The sequence below is a fragment of the Barbus barbus genome, assembly GCF_936440315.1.
Source record: "Barbus barbus genome assembly, chromosome: 3".
Taxonomy (NCBI): domain Eukaryota; kingdom Metazoa; phylum Chordata; class Actinopteri; order Cypriniformes; family Cyprinidae; genus Barbus; species Barbus barbus.
In genome coordinates this window covers 11,495,994-11,515,432 of record NC_136731.1, presented here as the reverse complement: position 1 = coordinate 11,515,432, position 19,439 = coordinate 11,495,994, and the positions used below count along the sequence as shown (strand labels likewise).

The 19,439-nt window shown below is 38.3% G+C and overlaps 1 protein-coding gene across 1 annotated transcript; it reads right to left on the bottom strand.

Moving 5' to 3' along the window:
• Positions 1 to 1,091: 1,091 nt before the first annotated feature.
• Positions 1,092 to 10,514, bottom strand: LOC306854109 (uncharacterized protein). Its single transcript, XM_079391935.1, has 3 exons — positions 10,460 to 10,514; positions 9,741 to 9,889; positions 1,092 to 5,768 (listed from the first exon to the last, which is right to left on the bottom strand). Exons 2-3 carry the CDS (start codon positions 9,820 to 9,822, stop codon positions 4,924 to 4,926), a joined length of 927 nt encoding a protein of 308 aa, XP_079248061.1. The 5' UTR covers positions 9,823 to 9,889; positions 10,460 to 10,514; the 3' UTR covers positions 1,092 to 4,923.
• Between the last annotated feature and the right edge of the window lie 8,925 nt (positions 10,515 to 19,439).

Below are 19,439 nucleotides of genomic sequence, written 5' to 3'. Positions count from 1 at the left end.
TACAATAAAGTCCAATCAAAAGCTTTAATCATAATCACATTGCACTTCAATAAAGTTAAAGGTGTAATCTGCTGATTGTCCTACAGGTGACCTCATAATTCTGTATTCTTATGATGCACGTAGGGCTTTACAATTACTCCAGAGCACTCGTAGATCTACGATGATTTTCAAGCGCTACTGAAGTTACGATGCTTTTGGGAAACAGACCGTAATATTAAGATCATTCGTACGATCATTTTTACGAACTTCATAGGCTTACGATGCTTTTGGGAAACTTAGCCCTGATCGAGACATCCAGAGATTTAGTTTGGATTTATTTTTTCTTTCTGTTTTTTATTCTCATCTAAGACAAGACAAATTGAAACACAAAGAAAAAACTTCATGTGACATACCATTTTAAAAATGCTGTTTATTAAAGAGAGGACTGAGAACATGAGGATTAAAGAAACATTCAGAGTGAAACATAAAAATATGTTGAGATACAGATTCCCTAAAGTTGCAAGTCAGAGCAGCATTCAAGTATTTTGTGAAAGTGTGAGGTGCTATCATGCAACCACATGAACAGAGAGGCATCAGACTCTCCACTGCTTGAAGGGATAGTTCACCCAAAAATGAAAATTCTGTCATTAATTACTCACCGTCATGTTGTTCCAAACCCGTAAGACCTCTGTTCATCTTCAGAACACAAATTAAGATAGTTTTGATGGAATCTAAGAGCTCTCAGACCCTCTCATAGACAGCAAGAGTCCTTACATGATTAAGGTCCAGAAAAGTACCAAGATGATCGACAAAGTAGTCCATGTGATATCAGTCTGTCAACTGTAATTTTACGAAGCCACGAGAATACTTTTTGCGCAAAGAAAATAAAAATAACTATATTCCACATTTTCGTCTTTACATTTACATTTAGTCATTTGGCAGACGCTTTTATCCAAAGCGACTTACAATTGGGGAATACAAAAAGCGATTCATCTTGAAGAGGCAATCAGACAGAGGAAGTGCTCGTAACACCAAGTCTCAGTCATTGTTCAAATAAGTACAAGCTAGTAAGGGGAGAGAAAGATAGAGGGAAAGAGTTTTTTTTTTTTTTTGAGTTTAGGATGAAGTCAAGTACTGCCGAAAGAGATGAGTTTTCAGTTGTTGCTTGAAGATTGACAGGGATCCGGCGTTCCGGATAGGGGTGGGAAGATTATTCCACCAGCCAGGAATGGTGAACGAGAATGTTCTGGAGAGTGATTTTGAGCCTCTCTGTGATGTTACCACAAGGCGTCGCTCACTAGCAGATCTCAGACTTCTGGAGGGGATGTAGGTTCATAATAGTGAGTGGAAGTAGGAGGGTGCTGAGCCTGTGGTAGTTCTGTATGCAAGCATCAGTGTCTTGAACTTGATGGAAGCTGCCACTGGTAACCAGTGCAAGGAGATGAAGAGAGGTGTAACATGCGCTCTTTTGGGCTCGTCGAAGATCGGTCGTGCCGCTGCATTCTGAATCATTTGTAGAGGTTTGATTGTGTTTGATGGCAGACCAGCCAGAAGAGCATTGCAGTAGTCCAGTCTAGAAACGACAAGGGCCTGGACAAGAAGTTGTGCAGCATGCTCTGTCAGAAAGGTCCTGATCTTTCTGATGTTGTGTAGTGCACACCTGCAGGATCGAGGAGTCTTTGCAATGTGCTCTTTGAAGGTCAGCTGGTCATCAAAGATTACACCAAGATTTCTGACCGAAGTTGATGGGGTAATCATTGATGTGCCTAACTGAATCGTGAAGTCATGCTGTAGAGTCGGGAGTGGCAGGGAAGACAAGAAGTTCCGTCTTTGCCAGGTTGAGCTGTAGGTGATGTTCTTTCATCCATGCCGAGATGTCCGCCAGGCAGCCTGAGATCCGTGCAGCTACCGTTGGGTCATCTGGTTAAAAAGAGAGATAGAGCTGTGTGTCATCGGCGTAGCAGTGATAGGAGAAGCCATGTGCATGTATGATGGGACCCAGCGATGTAGTGTATGTGGAGAAGAGGAGGGGTCGACTTTACTGTTTCTCTTATGAACGCGTGTTCACGACAGTACATGACGCAAGTGCGTGGTGGCGCAAGTGCTGATCCAGATCCAGCGTGATTACGTTGAACATGCCTTGTGCCTCGTGGCTTCGTAAAATTACAGTTGACAGACTGATGTAACATGGACTACTTTGTCGATCATCTTGGTATTTTTCTGGACCTTGATCGTGTAAGGACCCTTGCTGTCTATGAGCACGTTTACATGCACATCAGTAAGCTGATAACTCACAAATATCAGCTTATGAAAATAACCAGTTTTCGCCGTTTACATGACATCAGGTTATTTCCCTGTAGTGACATCAAAATATAATAATTTGCATATCTGACTGAGTATTCCATACATTTGTCAGTTGTGATGTTAAATTAAGCTTGCAACATGTCAGCAGGAAACTTACAGTTCATATATTATCCTCTCATGCATTTATAAATGCAGCATTGTGACTGAACCACTTCTACTTCCGCTGCACGAGATGAGAATACATTTTTATAAATTTCTGAGTCATGAAAAAGTCTGCTTTTGTGATATATTTCCTTCTTTCTTTACTGCGAGTCATTTGCTCGGTCTAGATGCACTTAAATCTGCACGATGCGTTCCTGTCACAAATCACACATGTGCACTTCAATAAGCCGACAGAAAGCGGGTTATTGTGTTTACATGCTGTGCGAAATCTGGAGTAAGGGGCAAAAAAGTACCTGTTACGATCGGTTTATGCTTAAGATGCGTTTTCAGCTTATTAAGCATAATCGGTTTAAGAACGTGCATGTAAACACACTCTATGGGAGGGTCTGAGAGCTCTCAGATTCCATCAAAAATATCTTAATTTGTGTTCCAAAGATGAATGGAGGTCTTACGGGTTTGGAACGACATGAGGGTGAGTAATTAATGACAATTTTCATTTTTGGGTGAACTATCCCTTTACGTCTATAAGAAAAAGAGCCTAGGTGGAACAAGCAACCATTTATGCCCACCTGATGTAATGTGCAGATCTGAGAAAACTTTCTGATGTCTGTTTGGTGCATGAAATATGAGCTGTGCATGTGCATTGGATCGCCAGGACCCTAGCTCATGTTGAAAACATTTTGATTTGAACACCCTTGTCTAGAGTGTGCGATTGGAGGTGCCATCAAGCATGCTGCATGCTCAAACACTTAAAACACCTCTCATGCAAATCCTCACTCATAATAAATGAAGACACATTGGCACACACTTCTTGAACAACATCATGTTCCACCAATGAGGAGATAAAATATTCACTTGGTAATGGCTGCTGAAAAATCACACAAAAATCAACAATGCGTGGGTCAGAGCAACCCCTTTCTCAAGAAGATAAATCAGAGGATTGATGGCACCTCAGAGGGTTAAGTTAGGCATCATAAAGAATTTAAATTTTACAATGCCATTTTACATTCACCCGTTTTAATCTTATTCATCGATTTCAGCAAACCTCCGCTGGGCAGCACAACATATTCAATTGGAGACATGCACAACTCTAATCTATATATTTATTTTGTACTTAATATCTTCACCAGGCTGGCTAGACAAGGTCCACCATAAAAAACTGACCCCTACTGGCCAAGGACTAACTCGTTTAAAGGCAGGGAAGGTGATTTGGTTCAAAAACATTTTTTATTATGCTGGTTGTAAGTGTCTTCCCAATAGCAATCATCTAGTGGTCTAAATTTATTTATACATATTTATATCATCTGTGGAAGGCGTAGGACCATAAAATGTTCATCCAATCAAAATGCTTGGTCCGAACATTACGATAGGCTGTCATGCCTGCCTGTCAAATATGTTTTTGCATACCTCTGCGCACTCGTTTGTGCAGACATGATGTCATCAGCGCTTTCCAGCAAGAATAAAAGGTGCTATTATTGTAATATTATGTGCTTTGTATTGTAATGTTTTCTCACCGGTGAATGAGACATGAGGTAATCTGAGTGCTGCATTCAGTCCTCCACTAACACAGGTTAGTATCTGTTCTGCCGGAGCATGTTTATGTGTTTTGGAGGAGGCACAGCTTTGCAAAATGATTATGGGGATGTTGCATTTAAAGCTAGCTTGCTATTGCTAGCCTTTCCAAAATCGCCTACCCTATGTTCTTTTAGCAAACACACAGTCAAATGAATAGCCTTTCAAACACATATAATTCACATGGACACTAGAAAGATTCGTTCTTGGCCAGTGTCTACTATTTAAGTTATAAGTGTCAAAATGTTTTTGTACTTGTTTAAACTATTTAATCCCCTCACACAAGCACTCATCTACGTTGCCATCTTTAGTAGTTTGTTGTTCATATTCTGTCCCCTTTGTTTCTTTTCAGACTGTGAAACACCAGGTCGGGCCAGTGTTGCCACCTTGTGGAAACCAGTGCAAAGAAATTCAAAATGTATAGGCATTGTACGCATACACTTGCATATGCATAAAAAAAATCATAGCATGCTTTGGGCTTAAGTGTGATGGCAAAATAATTTATTACACATTTTCTCCAGAGTGAAAGTGCAGGTGATTTTTTTGAAATCGCTATATTTTGTAAACCTTTTGCCAAACTGAGAAACACTGCAGTTTCTTTCTATTATAAGATTACAAATGACATTTCAGGTCTCTTTGATACATGACACCCTTTTCACACTGAAGATGCATGAAATTCCTCTATAGTTCCTCTATAAGCCTCATGTGGATGTTAAGGTATCCTTTACGTGTCAATCTCTTTCCACACTGATGGCAGGCTCCTCTTTGAATTTTTATGTAAACCTCAAGATTTGTTTTGTGCTCTTCCAAAGTGATGACACATGAAATGCTTCTCTTCAAGTTTTTACATGCCTCTTAAAGTGTTTTCTATCTGTGAAATTCATTCCACACCAAATGACATATAAATCAGTTTTCTCTTGAGTGCGTCTTCATGTGTTGATTTAGTGTTACACTGAATCTGAAATTCTTTCCACACTCACCACAAACGAATGGCTTCTCTCCAGTGTGAATTCTCATGTGGGCATTAAGTGTTGGTTTATGTGGAAAACTCCTTCCACACTGAGGACATGTATAAGGCTTCTCTCCAGTATGTGTTCTCATGTGGCGTATAAGGGTTCCTTTTCGAATAAAACTTATTCCACACTGTTGGCAGGTGAAAGAGCACTCTCCAGTGTGAATTTTAATGTGACGTGTAAGGCTTCCTTTTTGAGTGAAACTTATTCCACACTGTTGGCATGTGTAAGGCTTCTCTTTGGTGTGAATTCTCATGTGCCTGTCAAGGATTCCTTTTCTGTTGAAACTTATTCCACACTCTTGGCATATGAAAGGGTTCTCTCCAGTGTGAATTCTCAGGTGTACTTCAAGGTTTTCTTTTCGGCTGAAACTTTTGCCACACTGTTGGCAGGTGAATGGGTTCTCTCCAGTGTGAATTCTCATGTGGACTTTAAGGTTTCCATGTTGACTGAAACACTTTCCACAATGTTGACAGGTAAAAGGGCTCTCTCTAGTGTGAATTCTATTGTGGTGTTTAAGGCTTTCTTTTTGAATGAAATTTATTCCAACCTGTTGGCAGATGGAGTAATCTCTGCTTCCTGTCTTTTGAGCGCTTTTTTCCTCTTCCAAGGATGTCTTTTCAGTCTGTGAGCAACTAAAAGATTTTTCTCCAATTATTAAATTGTGATGTTCCTTACACTGATCTTGCTCTTCCATTTTATTCAGATCTTGTCTCTCTTCTTTCAGTGCCATCAAATCTAATGTGAAAAGAGACAAATACAAGTTAACCCCAGTTTAATAATACAACAGGAACAGACAAAAATGTTTAGACATGTAACCAGCAGCATGTATGATAGATTCTATACCCACTTAAACAGGTGTTTCCTATAATGACAGAATTTCCTCTCAATATGGTCTGCTTTCTTTAGGACAGTGTTTCTCAACTGGTGGGTCGCGACCCACTACCGTTCTGAGTGGGTCGCAGAGTGTGCGACAACTGTTGTTTCCATAACCCAAAAATACCATGTTATTTTCACTTTGTGTCATTTTGTATACGTTTAAATGACTGTGGTGGATCAAACCAACTTAATTGCCATTTAATAGCCTTACCTTGTAGGCTGTTTTTTTCAGTATTAATCATATTCTTAACAGTCATACTTTTTGTGAAATAAATTTGCTTTGTTTTGCAACCAGTTGAGAACCACTGCTTTAGGACATATCCCAAAAATGTTTAAGCTGGTAGATGTCTAAAAACTATAGCTTGGCCCAAGAGAACTGGTTAATTAGAGGCTGATCTCAAACCAACCATTTATGTTTCAATTATTATAAAAATAGTGTCCTCCTCACGTATGTTCAGTTTCTAGAGACCCTTTTTCTGTTAGTAAACAGTGACGTTTTTCTGTGGGCGGAGCTTAGCTGGAGGCAGAAAGATTCCACTGACCGTTTCACTAACGCTAGCTATGAAGTCTGTTTAGCTTGTTTTTAATAATAACTGGAGAAATTCCGATTTTACCTGCATATGTAAGGTATAGATGCACTGTCCAGGACCACGGTTGTTATTTGAAAAGGTTAACTTTAACGGACGAAACCAAATTGGCCGACCCGCACAAGCTTTTACAAAGGATGGACGATCTGACAGGATTCCCTCCGGTTGAGTGACTCACATCTAACGTGTAACATGATAGTTAAGACAAACTCACCGTGTCTATCTAGTTATGAAGATGTATATATATTTCAATTTCAGCAGGCAACTATTTTTACAGCAACATTATTATTCCAGCCACAATTAATCACAACAATGTATAGACAATTATATAAGCATATAAATCGTCAGTTTGCTGTTTTACACACATGCACACAGACATCATTTCATACACGACATGAGATGCATAAGAAATCTATAGACGCGCCCATAACAACAAAAGACAATACTTTATTTAACCTTTTCTGATAAGAAGTGTGCCCTGCAAATGCGAGCATTTTTGACGATTGTTTCTGTCCAGTCCACTTGTTTTATCACGTTTCACCACAGCTGTCGTCGTTTTTTTGTCTGGCAGTGGCCTCTACAACATCGACGGGCCGCCTCCAGTTTTTGCTTTGTTTTGCCTCCAGCTAGCACTGTGACGTAATTGTGACGTCGGCCCTAAAAGGGTCTATTGCTATTAGATCTTTCCACATCATAGACCACAACATTTTTTGGATAGCTTGAGAATTTCTTATTTATGTTGGCATATGTGGACAAGCATTAGCTTATTTAGGTCCTACCTATTCTTCCCTTGCCACTTGTGTTTGATGCGCATGCAATATAATCACCCAGCCCTAGTTTAATCTGGCCAGAGGAGAACTGGGCCCCCAACTGAGCCTGGTTTCTCCCAAGGTTTTTTTCTCCATTCTGTCACAGAGGAAGTTTTGGTTCCTTGCTGCTGTTGCCTCTGGCTTGCTTAGTTGGGGACACTTTCTGTTTCTAGCTTCATTGATTATCGTCAATTTGATTTCACAGATACTATTTAAACTAAACTGAGCTAGACAATGACATCTCTGAAATCAATAATGAAATTCCTTTAATTGAAAATTAAGTGTTTAATCTTATTATACATTACTGACACTCTATCCTCCAGTTTGATACTGTTAAGTGCTTTGACACAATCTGTATTATTAAAAGCGCTATATAAATAAAGGTGACTTGACTTGACTTGACCCAATGAACCCATCATTACATGAACAGTGAATGCAGTTTGTTTTTTTCCGGGGCAGCAATGGAGTTTCACAAGTGTGTTCATTTGTTCCTACAATTTTGTGACAACATTGTTTGATACTGAAAGATGGAGTGGTCCCAGCGATAAAAGATGACGGTCGTGATGCGGAACTGCAGGCCAGTAAGTAAAACTGCATCAAATTTCTGTTTTGTTAGCAAAACTTTCCTGGCTAACTAAAAAACAAACCTTAATAAAATAACATTCTAAATAACTAACCAGTGTTTCCCATACATTGATTTATTTATGTATATCTGATTGCCACAAATAGATTTTCCAAAAGGCTTTGAACAAAAGAAACATGAGCACTACAATCAAAATGGGTCGCGGGTGTTTTTATATCACTGTATCTTCTGAAGAAAACTGTTTTCAGAACATTTTAATTTCATCTTGCATGTAATACCTAATGAAGCAGCATTTGTGAATGTTCAGTGTACAGCCATCACCAGGGAAACCTCTACCATTTGCAGCTCCAAAAGCGCAGAGAATGCTGGCAGAGAATGAATTTGCAAATATAAGCCCCCACCCACCTGGGGGAAGTGCCACCACACATAGAGTGCAAGTTTGTGAGAATATTCGATTAACGTTAGAATAATGTTCTACCAACCAAAAACTGACATTGTATTTCAGTCAAGAAAACTTTCCTGGTTAACCAAAAACAAACCATAAAAACTAACGTTCTGGGAGAGTTCTGGTATCCAAAAATTATTAGCTGGGATTAAAACAAATGGCAAACCTGGAAGTAGGAGCTTCTCAGGTGCACTTGAAAGCAGTATTAGTACTTCCACTTGAAGCAGCACTATGCAGACCGATCGGCGTCTGTCTTAAAGTACTGCTTGCCGATTAGAAATTTTTGTCTGACTTGAGAGCAAATCAAGGGCAAATCGAGAGCAGCCAGCTGGCTCATTCTGCACAGCTTTACAAGCTCTGAGACAGCTGTTTCACAAACGGGCCTGTTTACCAACAACAATCGTGCCTTTCGTGTTTATTTGGACACTTTCAGTTCTGCTAATGCTCACAAATATGGAGGGGCGGTGCCAGAGAATTTTGAATGCAGGTGCTGAGGGGGTGCTAGATCATTCACAGGGGGAGCTGGGCAATTAATAGTAAATATGACCAAAACAGGGTATTATTATTACTTTTTATATGAATAATAAAATAGCTATATAGGCGCATTTCAAATGTTTATGAGGAGTGTGGGACTATTATCGCGCTTACTGTCTGACATGAAGGCGCCGGGAAATCCCTCGCATTTTTTTCCTGCTGGAGCACCTGCTAGCCCCTCCCTAGTGACGCCCATGCAAATATGTGCTTTTATAATAGCAGAAATGTTAATGCATGTTAATGCTATATTGTGTCATGTTTACCAAAATAGAACTGATCAAATATATAGACCCCTCTTACTTGGCATTTTAATAGTGTAAACTTACATTAAATGTTATACTTGTACAGGCTCTGTATGAAGCGGTACAAACATTTTTTTTATATTGCTTAATGAAAACATCTGCAACGCCTGTGTATTTGACAAATATAGCTTCTAATCCACTTAAGCATCGGTTCCCAATCCTGGTCCTGGAGAACCCCCAACACTGCACGTTTTTGTGTCTCTTATCTAACACACACATTTGAGGTCTTGGAGTTTTTACTAATGAACTGATGAGTTCAATCAGGTGAGTTTGATTAGGGAGACATGTAAAATATGCAGTGTTGGGGGTTCTCCAGGACCAGGATTGGGAACCACTGCACTAAAGTATGCAAATACTGTGCCAAGTCCACTACAGGAAGCACAAAGTGTCAGACCTGACAGCTCCATTTTCAACTCCTTTCACATGAGACAAACCTCTCCATGTCAAATAAAACCACTTTAATTAGAACATTTTTATGACATTCTCCAAAAGTATCATTGATTTCTGTAGAAGTCAAAATGTTAATAATGATCATTTGAGTAGAATTTCAGCTTTGAGAATGAAAACCAACCTGTTTGTTCCTCAGTATCTTCATATTTGACTCTGAATGCTTCTTCAATCTTCATGTCTTCACTCTCCTCTTTAAACTCCATCTTTGTAATAGTGTGTCATGTGAATCTCAGCTGCTTCACCAGGGGTTTTTCTGTGTGTTTGGACACTCTGTCATGTTTAAGATGAGAATAATTAACACAAAGTTAAATAAATCTTAACTAGATCTCTGGGTGCATCTCAATCATCTCTCCCTAGAAATAAATGAATGAATAATTTAGGCATTCATAATTTACATTAGGTATTTAATTATTTTTAAATGAAACGTAATAGGTTACACATTCATAACATTCGCAGTTAGTTTGTGAAAGCTGACATTAACTGTACATGTTTGTGTTTGTTGTGCTTTGACCAGCAAGTCTCGTCGTGAATCAATTAACGTTAATCGCTTGTAATGCATTTGGTTCAGTTGACTAGTACTAAAAGCTCCGTTTCTCCATCGGTTCTTGCCAATCAAAGAATCTGTGTTTACCATAAACTGATTTAGGAAATAGGGAGCGAAATGAGACGCACCTTTCATAGCACGGGTGCACGTTATTCACAAAAAATAACGTTTATTAATGTATAAAGAAATCGTTACAATGCTATATTAAGTAGCAACTGATTCGTTTCAAAATTATTGCAAAATCTGTAAAATAGACTGCACGATATTTCAACATTTTAAATGCTTAAAATACAAACCTTTCTTCAGATGCAGGAGCGCGGCGCTTATTTATGACATCATACGGCACAACAAAATAAAAGTCCCGTTCGCAAGCTGCTGCCTAAATTTACAAACGTGAATAAGGACTACATACAAATGATAGAAAATACATATGTTAGAGCAATTCCGAGTTTATTGGTGAAATTGATATTTAAATACATGTTGCCCAATATGCTGAACATCAGTGTTGGGAAGTAACTTATATGTAACTAAATCATGTAATTTAATTAAAAAATACATGTAATTGTAATCAGTTACAGTTGCTGAGAAAAAGTGTAATTAAATAACAGTTACTTATGAAAATGTTAATGATTACAAAGGGGGTTACATCTGATTTAAAACATACAGATTTAATTGATTTCTTTCATAAATTGCAGTGACTGCTCTGACTATGTTTCAGGAGTTTAGGACACAGAATAGGACACATGCTTATTGTTTTACTTCCTATTTGGGTTTATGTATATGGTATTTTTTTTTTTTTTTAAAGATTAACTGTTTTGTTTTAGTTTTTTTTACAAGGCATTGTTAGATTCCAGTGTTTCCTATCATTGCGGGCTTTCTCCGTCTTCTCAATAGCGTTGGACACAGCTAGGTTCAGGTTGTGCCCAAAGCATCTTAACCAGAAATTACGAATACGAATTTAATGTTGCTTCCAGTGTCCATCGTGACACAAGACACTTTATTCTCTTCTAAGCCCCAGTCAAGCAGAGCCTCCTGCAAAGCATCGGCTAAGTTAGCGGCAGTGTGGTGGTCATCTGGCAAAAAACTTGTTTGGAGGCATTTTGACACCAGTGTCTATTCCGTGTCAATAAAATGGAAAGTCAGGGACATGTAAGGTGTCATTTCTGTGCTCGACCACATGTCTGTTGTGAGTGAAAAATGCACCAAACTGTTGAAACAGTCTGTTGCAGCTCACCACGGACACGGTCATGTGGGATAACTGTTTTGGGAAATATGAATGCCTGGGTAATTCATATCGAGTGTGGTTATGAGGTCTTTGAAAGATTGTTTTTGTAGAAAGACACCATTTCTTTGCAGATGTATTTGGACACTGCATCAGTACATTTGTTCCACCTCACACTGTCCCTCATATTTTGAGCATCGCGCATACGCATCACTAATTGATGGCTGTACCTGTGCGTCGGACGATTTTTTACTGCAGTGCCCATTTTGGCAGCCTCATTCTTGTGGTGCGCTTGAAGGTGCGTGTATAAATTAGTTGTGTTTCCTCCGGATGCTGCCACCTTTGACAGGCAAAGTTTGCAGATTTCCTCATTAACACTTTCAGGTTTCCTATTTGCATTTGGTTTAAACCCAAAATATTGCCAAACAGGCGCTTTTGCGTTGCGTTTTGACAATAAATCTTCCGCCATTCTCTTTCTTTTCAGGCAGTTCGACTCGCTCTCCTCACGTGATAAATTAAATTTGACTCGTGATACTGATCTGTCTCTTGGCACGCTGCATTGCGCAGTAGCGGCATTCCGTTTTTAATTGTAGTGTCCACTCTCTTCTGAACTAAATTATTATTTTTTTTACTTTAAATATTTAGTAAAAAATCTAAACGGTGGGGACGGTGTCACGGTGGGAAAGCAATAACCAGTGTGGCGGCTTTAAAACCAGTAACACCATCAACCCCGTCTATCGCAGGAAGCCTAATATATATACATTTTCTGTCCCCATATCTTGAATTTTGCAATAATTTTTAATGCATTTTAATTAGGGGTGCTCCGATCAGGATTTTTGAGGCCGATAACCAATTACAGAAAGCAGTATCTGCCGATACGATCACCGATAACGGTCTTTTCAAAGCCTTCTTTTTATCATGAAGAATTATAGTGATGATCCAATCAAAAATTTTAGACATTTATTCAGGGCCTGAATTTCATTTTTGAAAATGAATTACCCTCTTAGGTGACACTTGTGAGGGGCTTCTTTTATTTGACATTTTTCAAAAATATAAATTTATCTCACCTAAATATTTGATCATGCACTGCATTTTTATTTTGACAATCGTGCAATTGTGACACAATAGCTTATACACAGCACTATCCTGATTTCATGAACTGTGTGTGAGGCAGTCTTAAGCCAGGTTCACACATTCTCTGTTTGCAGTGTGTAAGTGGTGCAGAAGCAGCATTGACTGTACTTTCACACAGGAGTCTGCTACTGATCCGTGGCTGTTTACTACAAACACAACATTTATCCACCATTGATTTCAATTTCAAATCCAAACATTGTTCCTTAAAATCCTTTTTCAGCATCGTGATTCTTTTTTACACAGTACAGTAATACAATCTTTCATAGATGTGTTTAAATATAAGAAACACATTATTCAATGCTTTTTTCCTTTTGCATTTACTTCTAGATTTATATATTAAGTTGCTCAAGCAAGTGGCAAAACACGTAAACTACTTTTCTTACATTATCACAAACATACTAAATCAAAACTTACCATTGACAGAAACAGTAGTATCACATTCTATAGCCCATAGCCATAGTCCGTGTTGACTGAAACACAGTAGACTTTAATTATATGCATTTATGGTGTTATTACTACATTTTCTGTGTCAATCCATGTTCATATTTACCGCAAACAATGCGCTGTCACTTAGTTCAGCACATGCAGCGGAAACGCTCACCCCTAATGAGCACATGGTTAAACATGTGAAAATAGGTCAAATGTCTTCATGGTTTTGAAAAATGTGTCTTTGTATTGAGAGCTGAAATTAGACCAACTGAAACAGTTACAGTGTTTTTATTCATTTAACCTTTATTTAACCAGGCAAGTCAATTAAGAACAGGTTCTTATTTTCAATAACAGCCTGGCAGGAGAATCCATATCTCCTGAGAAACATTACAAACACGCATTACAACACATAAAAAAAAGAATAAGATCTCAGTTAAAACATTTTACTGTACAGTTAGCAATTGAGAAAAACCAAGTAAACAAAATAAAAAACCTAAAAGACTCTAAATACACTGTAGATCGATTCATGGAATGTGTGACCCATGCTGGCAAAATTAGTTGGAATGCAGGTGAGCTAATTTTGAGCTACAGGCAAAAAAAGTGAAAAATATTGATTGTGGTTGAATTTGTTAGGTGAGGTTTTCACAAAAAAAAAAAAAAAAGTAGTTCATAAAGCCCTTGTCTAGTGATCTCAATTATCCAAATAGCAATTAACCATCCAAAAGTATCTTTTTTGTGTGTACGTTTTCTGAGAAGAGTATCTTTTCGGACTGTCACCCGAAGTGCATGCATAAAGGCGCTTCCGACTGCGTGCGATCCCCATACACATACACACAGATTTACAGTAGGCTAAATATATTTAAGTAATCATGTACACATAATCTGTTATATCTTAAGTGAATGTTTGGGGAACTGTCGGGGAAAAACATCGGATGTGTAACATTATATTAGATCCATGCATTACACGGTCTTAATATAGGCCATCACATCAACATTAATCAAATGACAAATGAAAAGAGGGAATGACTCTCCGCTCTTGATTGAACTGCTTTTGTAGTATTAATAATCAATTTACTTGTAATGAACACACATAAGCAATTTTTACATTTTACCATTTGTTTTTCTTGTTTAGCTATAAAATGAAAAAAAAAAAAAAAAAATTATATTATACATACACAGGTCCTTTTCAAAAAATTAGCATATTGTGATAAAGTTCATTATTTTCTGTAATGTACTGATAAACATTAGACTTTCATATATTTTAGATTCATTACAACACAACTGAAGTAGTTCAAGCCTTTTATTGTTTTAATATTGATGATTTTGGCATACAGCTCATGAAAACCCAAAATTCCTATCTCAAAAAATTAGCATATTTCATCCGACCAATAAAAGAAAAGTGTTTTTAATACAAAAAAAGTCAACCTTCAAATAATTATGTTCAGTTATGCACTCAATTACTTGGTCGGGAATCCTTTTGCAGAAATGACTGCTTCAATGCGGCGTGGCATGGAGGCAATCAGCCTGTGGCACTGCTGAGGTGTTATGGAGGCCCAGGATGCTTCGATAGCGGCCTTAAGCTCATCCAGAGTGTTGGGTCTTGCGTCTCTCAACTTTCTCTTCACAATATCCCACAGATTCTCTATGGGGTTCAGGTCAGGAGAGTTGGCAGGCCAATTGAGCACAGTAATACCATGGTCAGTAAACCATTTACCAGTGGTTTTGGCACTGTGAGCAGGTGCCAGGTCGTGCTGAAAAATGAAATCTTCATCTCCATAAAGCTTTTCAGCAGATGGAAGCATGAAGTGCTCCAAAATCTCCTGATAGCTAGCTGCATTGACCCTGCCCTTGATAAAACACAGTGGACCAACACCAGCATCACTGACTGTGGGTACTTGACACTGGACTTCAGGCATTTTGGCATTTCCCTCTCCCCAGTCTTCCTCCAGACTCTGGCACCTTGATTTCCGAATGACATGGAAAATTTGCTTTCATCCGAAAAAAGTACTTTGGACCACTGAGCAACAGTCCAGTGCTGCTTCTCTGCAGCCAAGGTTAGGCGCTTCTGCCGCTGTTTCTGGTTCAAAAGTGGCTTGACCTGGGGAATGCGGCACCTGTAGCCCATTTTCTGCACACGCCTGTACACGGTGGCTCTGGATGTTTCTACTCCAGACTCAGTCCACTGCTTCCGCAGGTCCCCCAAGGTCTGGAATCGGTCCTTCTCCACAATCTTCCTCAGGGTCCGGTCACCTCTTCTCGTTGTGCTGCGTTTTCTGCCACACTTTTTCCTTCCCACAGACTTCCCACTGAGGTGCCTTGATACAGCACTCTGGGAACAGCCTATTCAGAAATTTCTTTCTGTGTCTTACCCTCTTGCTTGAGGGTGTCAATGATGGCCTTCTGGACAGCAGTCAGGTCGGCAGTCTTACCCATGATTGCGGTTTTGAGTAATGAACCAGGCTGGGAGTTTTTAAAAGCCTCAGGAATCTTTTGCAGATGTTTAGAGTTAATTAGTTGATTCAGATGATTAGGTTAATAGCTCGTTTAGAAAACCTTTTCATGATATGCTAATTTTTTGAGATAGGAATTTTGGGTTTTCATGAGCTGTATGCCAAAATCATCAATATTAAAACAATAAAAGGCTTGAACTACTTCAGTTGTGTTGTAATGAATCTAAAATATATGAAAGTCTAATGTTTATCAGTACATTACAGAAAATAATGAACTATCACAATATGCTAATTTTTTGAAAAGGACCTGTATATATATATATATATATATATATATATATATATATATATATATATATATATATATATATATATATATATATACACACAATTGTTTTATTCTTTTTCTCCATCTGTTCTTATAACAACGGTAAAATAAAAATAGCTGTATTGTGATTATTAAACTAGTATTGTTGCTAGGTCACTGCTTTGGAACCTTCAAAAAACTTTAAATCAGTTTTTCTTTAAATTGACTTTGCTGACTCCATCGACTTCAAATCATACATCATTTTGAAGGTCTTTTAATGGAGAAAGTAAAAATAAAACTAAAAAAAATTGTCACATTGATTTCAAAGTATTACACAGAATCAAATATAGGAGAGACAGCTCATTCACGTGACAAAAGAAAACAAAAAGCCTCAAAGCAGAGTAGGTCACAGGTGGTCACAGATGCAAATAAAGTAATTGATAAAGGCCAAATCATTGTGATGAACTTCGTAGAGTCATCAGCTCAGTATCTTATATGGGCTACATTTAGAAGGTATCTCCAGAGTGAAAACTCATGTGAACTTCAACGTTTCCTTTAAGTGTGAAACTCTTTCAGACTGTGGGAACGTGAAAGGCTTCTCTCCAGGGTTAACGCTTATGTGAACCTCAAGGTTTTCTTTGTTTTTGTAAGTCTTTCCATGGTGATGGCTCATGAAAGATGCGTGTTATTGCATGATTTCTAAGGTGTCTCCTGTCTGTGAAACTCTTTTCACACTGATGACATATGAAAACAGTTCTGTCATAAATCTCTGAGGGATCAGCATGGTAATGTAATGACAGTGTTAATGTGTTTGGTCTTGGCAAAATAGATCTGCTACAGCAGCAGTGCAAGTACCGAGACTTGCTGCTGTGAGCATGTAAGAAATACTGCAGCTGCACATATAATTTATATGGGATAATCCCCCACAAAGCAGGAGAAAAGGAATGGACAATACAAGCCAAAAACAAGAACAAAACACCCCTAACAAGCAGATCTATGGCCAAGACATATGTGACGGTGGACCACAAAACCAGTCTTAAGTCGCTGGGGTATATTTGTAGCGATAGCCAAAAATACGTTGTATGGGTCAAAATTATCAATTTTTCTTTTATGCCAAAAATCATTAGGATATTAAGTAGAGATCATGTTCCATGAAGATATTTTGTCATTTTTTTACCGTAAATATATAAAATCTTCATTTCAGATTAGTAATATGCATTGCTAAGAATTTCATTTGGACAACTTTGGATTTTCTCAATATTTAGATATTTTTGCACCCTCAGATTCCAAACGTTTAAATAGTTGTATCTCTGCCAAATATTGTCCGATCCTAACAAACCATACATCAATGGAAAGCTTATTTATTCAGCTTTCAGATGATGTCCCCCCAAAAAAAAAAAAAAATCCCAATTTTGAAAAATTTACAATTTTTGTGGTCCACGGTCACATATGTACAGCTGTTGCTTCGAAGAGCCATGTGAACCTCATGTATTTTTATCTGTGTTCCTGGGCTACCACACCAACTGGCTTAACGCTAAGGGCCTCTGGGTATGTGTGCCTGGGCTACCACATTGACCGGCTTAACACAAGTGCACTATGACTGTGTGTGCCTGGGCTACCACGCCGACTACTTGAACTAATTAGACGTGCACTGTTTTATGTTAATTAACAATTGTATATACGTTGCAATCCTATAAGACCCCTGAGCAAGTATCATTAAAGGCATTTGATAACTGTTGTTTCTTTCTCCACTTCATCAGTCCCAGAGGCAGTATTACAGTATAGCATGACAAAGTTAGCCAATGCATGCCATTTTACACTCATGCAGATAAAAGTTGTTAGGGTTACAGCGCACAAAAACTCGCGGATGCACCAACTTGAATGAACTTGAAATAAAAGCAGAGTATAAACATTCTTCCTCAGTTTCTGAAATACACAGCACAGTGAGAGCACACGTCTCTCCGAATTACATTTCCCTTCTCCTGCAACACTTTCATTGATATGGCTGCGATAAGTGCGTGCTTCTGACACTGCATGCAGCTGATATTAACCACACACTCATCACTAGGGATGGGTACCGAAACTCGCTATTAAATCGGTCTCGGGGCTAAATTATGAAAGACCGGAGTATCGATAAGCTCTGACGTTATCGGTACTTCTGTCGGTATTAGAGAAATTAAGAAAACGCACATACATTTATTGTTGCTCTCTCTCTCTCTCTCTCTCTCTCTCTCTATATATATATATATGTCACCAGCTGTTTTTATGTGCAATAATATTCAAACATTTGTCTGATGCATTTTTGCTATGCGCAATTCAGAAGCCAGATCGCGCTCACGCGGAGGAGCTTCAGCACACGCAACATGAAAGTCCTGTTTAATTATGATAGAAGAGAGAACCAACTATTCAAACATCTGCTCACACTTTAGGCCTGTGGCTGTTATAGTAAGCTAAGTATTTTTTTTTTTCGATTTTGGCTTCCAAGGATTATAGCCGCATTTCTTCTAGCACAACTCCCTTCCCTTCATAGCGGCGCGGATTCGTTCCTCCGAACCAAAACTTAACATCTGAATCAGCTCAATCAGTGATTGTTATAAAATGTTATAAATTGTTATAAAATGCTGTCTTTACTGTTGCCACGTTGCAGGACATATTTGATAGTAAAACGCTGAAAGTACAATCTGCACAAGCGATGCTGTTCAGGCTGAAATGTGTGTGCGCGCGTGTGCCTGCGCGGCGGCGTGCTCCAAAACGGACAAGCAAAGTACACTTTGAGGTTCGGGCGCGTCGAAATAACACACAAAAATATGCCAAAAAATACACACACAATGTGTCAAAATGGCCGGTTTATGAGAGTCTTCACTTTTATGTTTTAAGTGGATGAGAACAGTTGGGAGAAAATCCGATGCGTGTCAGTATATTGTCTTAAAGTGTCAGACTGGAGCTTGAGCCATCAATGTTAATCAAAGAACAAAATGCAAAGAGAAAATCACCCACAGCTCTTAATCTGAACAACGTTATAGCTTTACTAAGCATAAATCTATCAGTACATACAGTGAAAACTATGCAGTGCTCATTTACATTTGATTACTTTTGTAACTATTACTTACCTGAACATTAATATTAGTAGACCTTCATGGAAAAATGAAAGCACTGTTTATTTCATTTCGTTTGTGTGTTTGTTTTATTGTATTTGTCAGTTTCTTTTACTTTGTTTCTTTGTTCATGTTGTTACTGTATCTTATCTTATGTATATAAAACACTAAAAATACCTGCACACTGGTGCATTTACAAATTGATGAAGTGCAGGCATTTTTAGTGTTTTATATACATAAGATAAGATACTGTAAGAATATGAACAAAGAAACAAAGTAAAACAAAAAGTACCGTTAAGAATACCGTTAAAGTACCGGATCGATAAGCAGTATTGGTAAGAGTAGTAATACCGTTAAAACCTTAACGATACACATCCCTACTCATCACAGGTAATGAAAATATCGACCTTAGAAATAACGAACCTGAACACTGAGATATGTTGAAATGCATACACAAGAATGCTTATTTAATTTAACCTGTTTTCATGTCCATTACTATTAGCGTGTCCTGAGAGCGATTGCTCTAGACTGTTTTGCTCTAGCTGTTTAAACACAAATGCTAAATGCTGCTGCTAATATGCTTAATATTTCACTCCCACATATGATGCAAACTGCTAATATGACATTTTAAACTTGTTT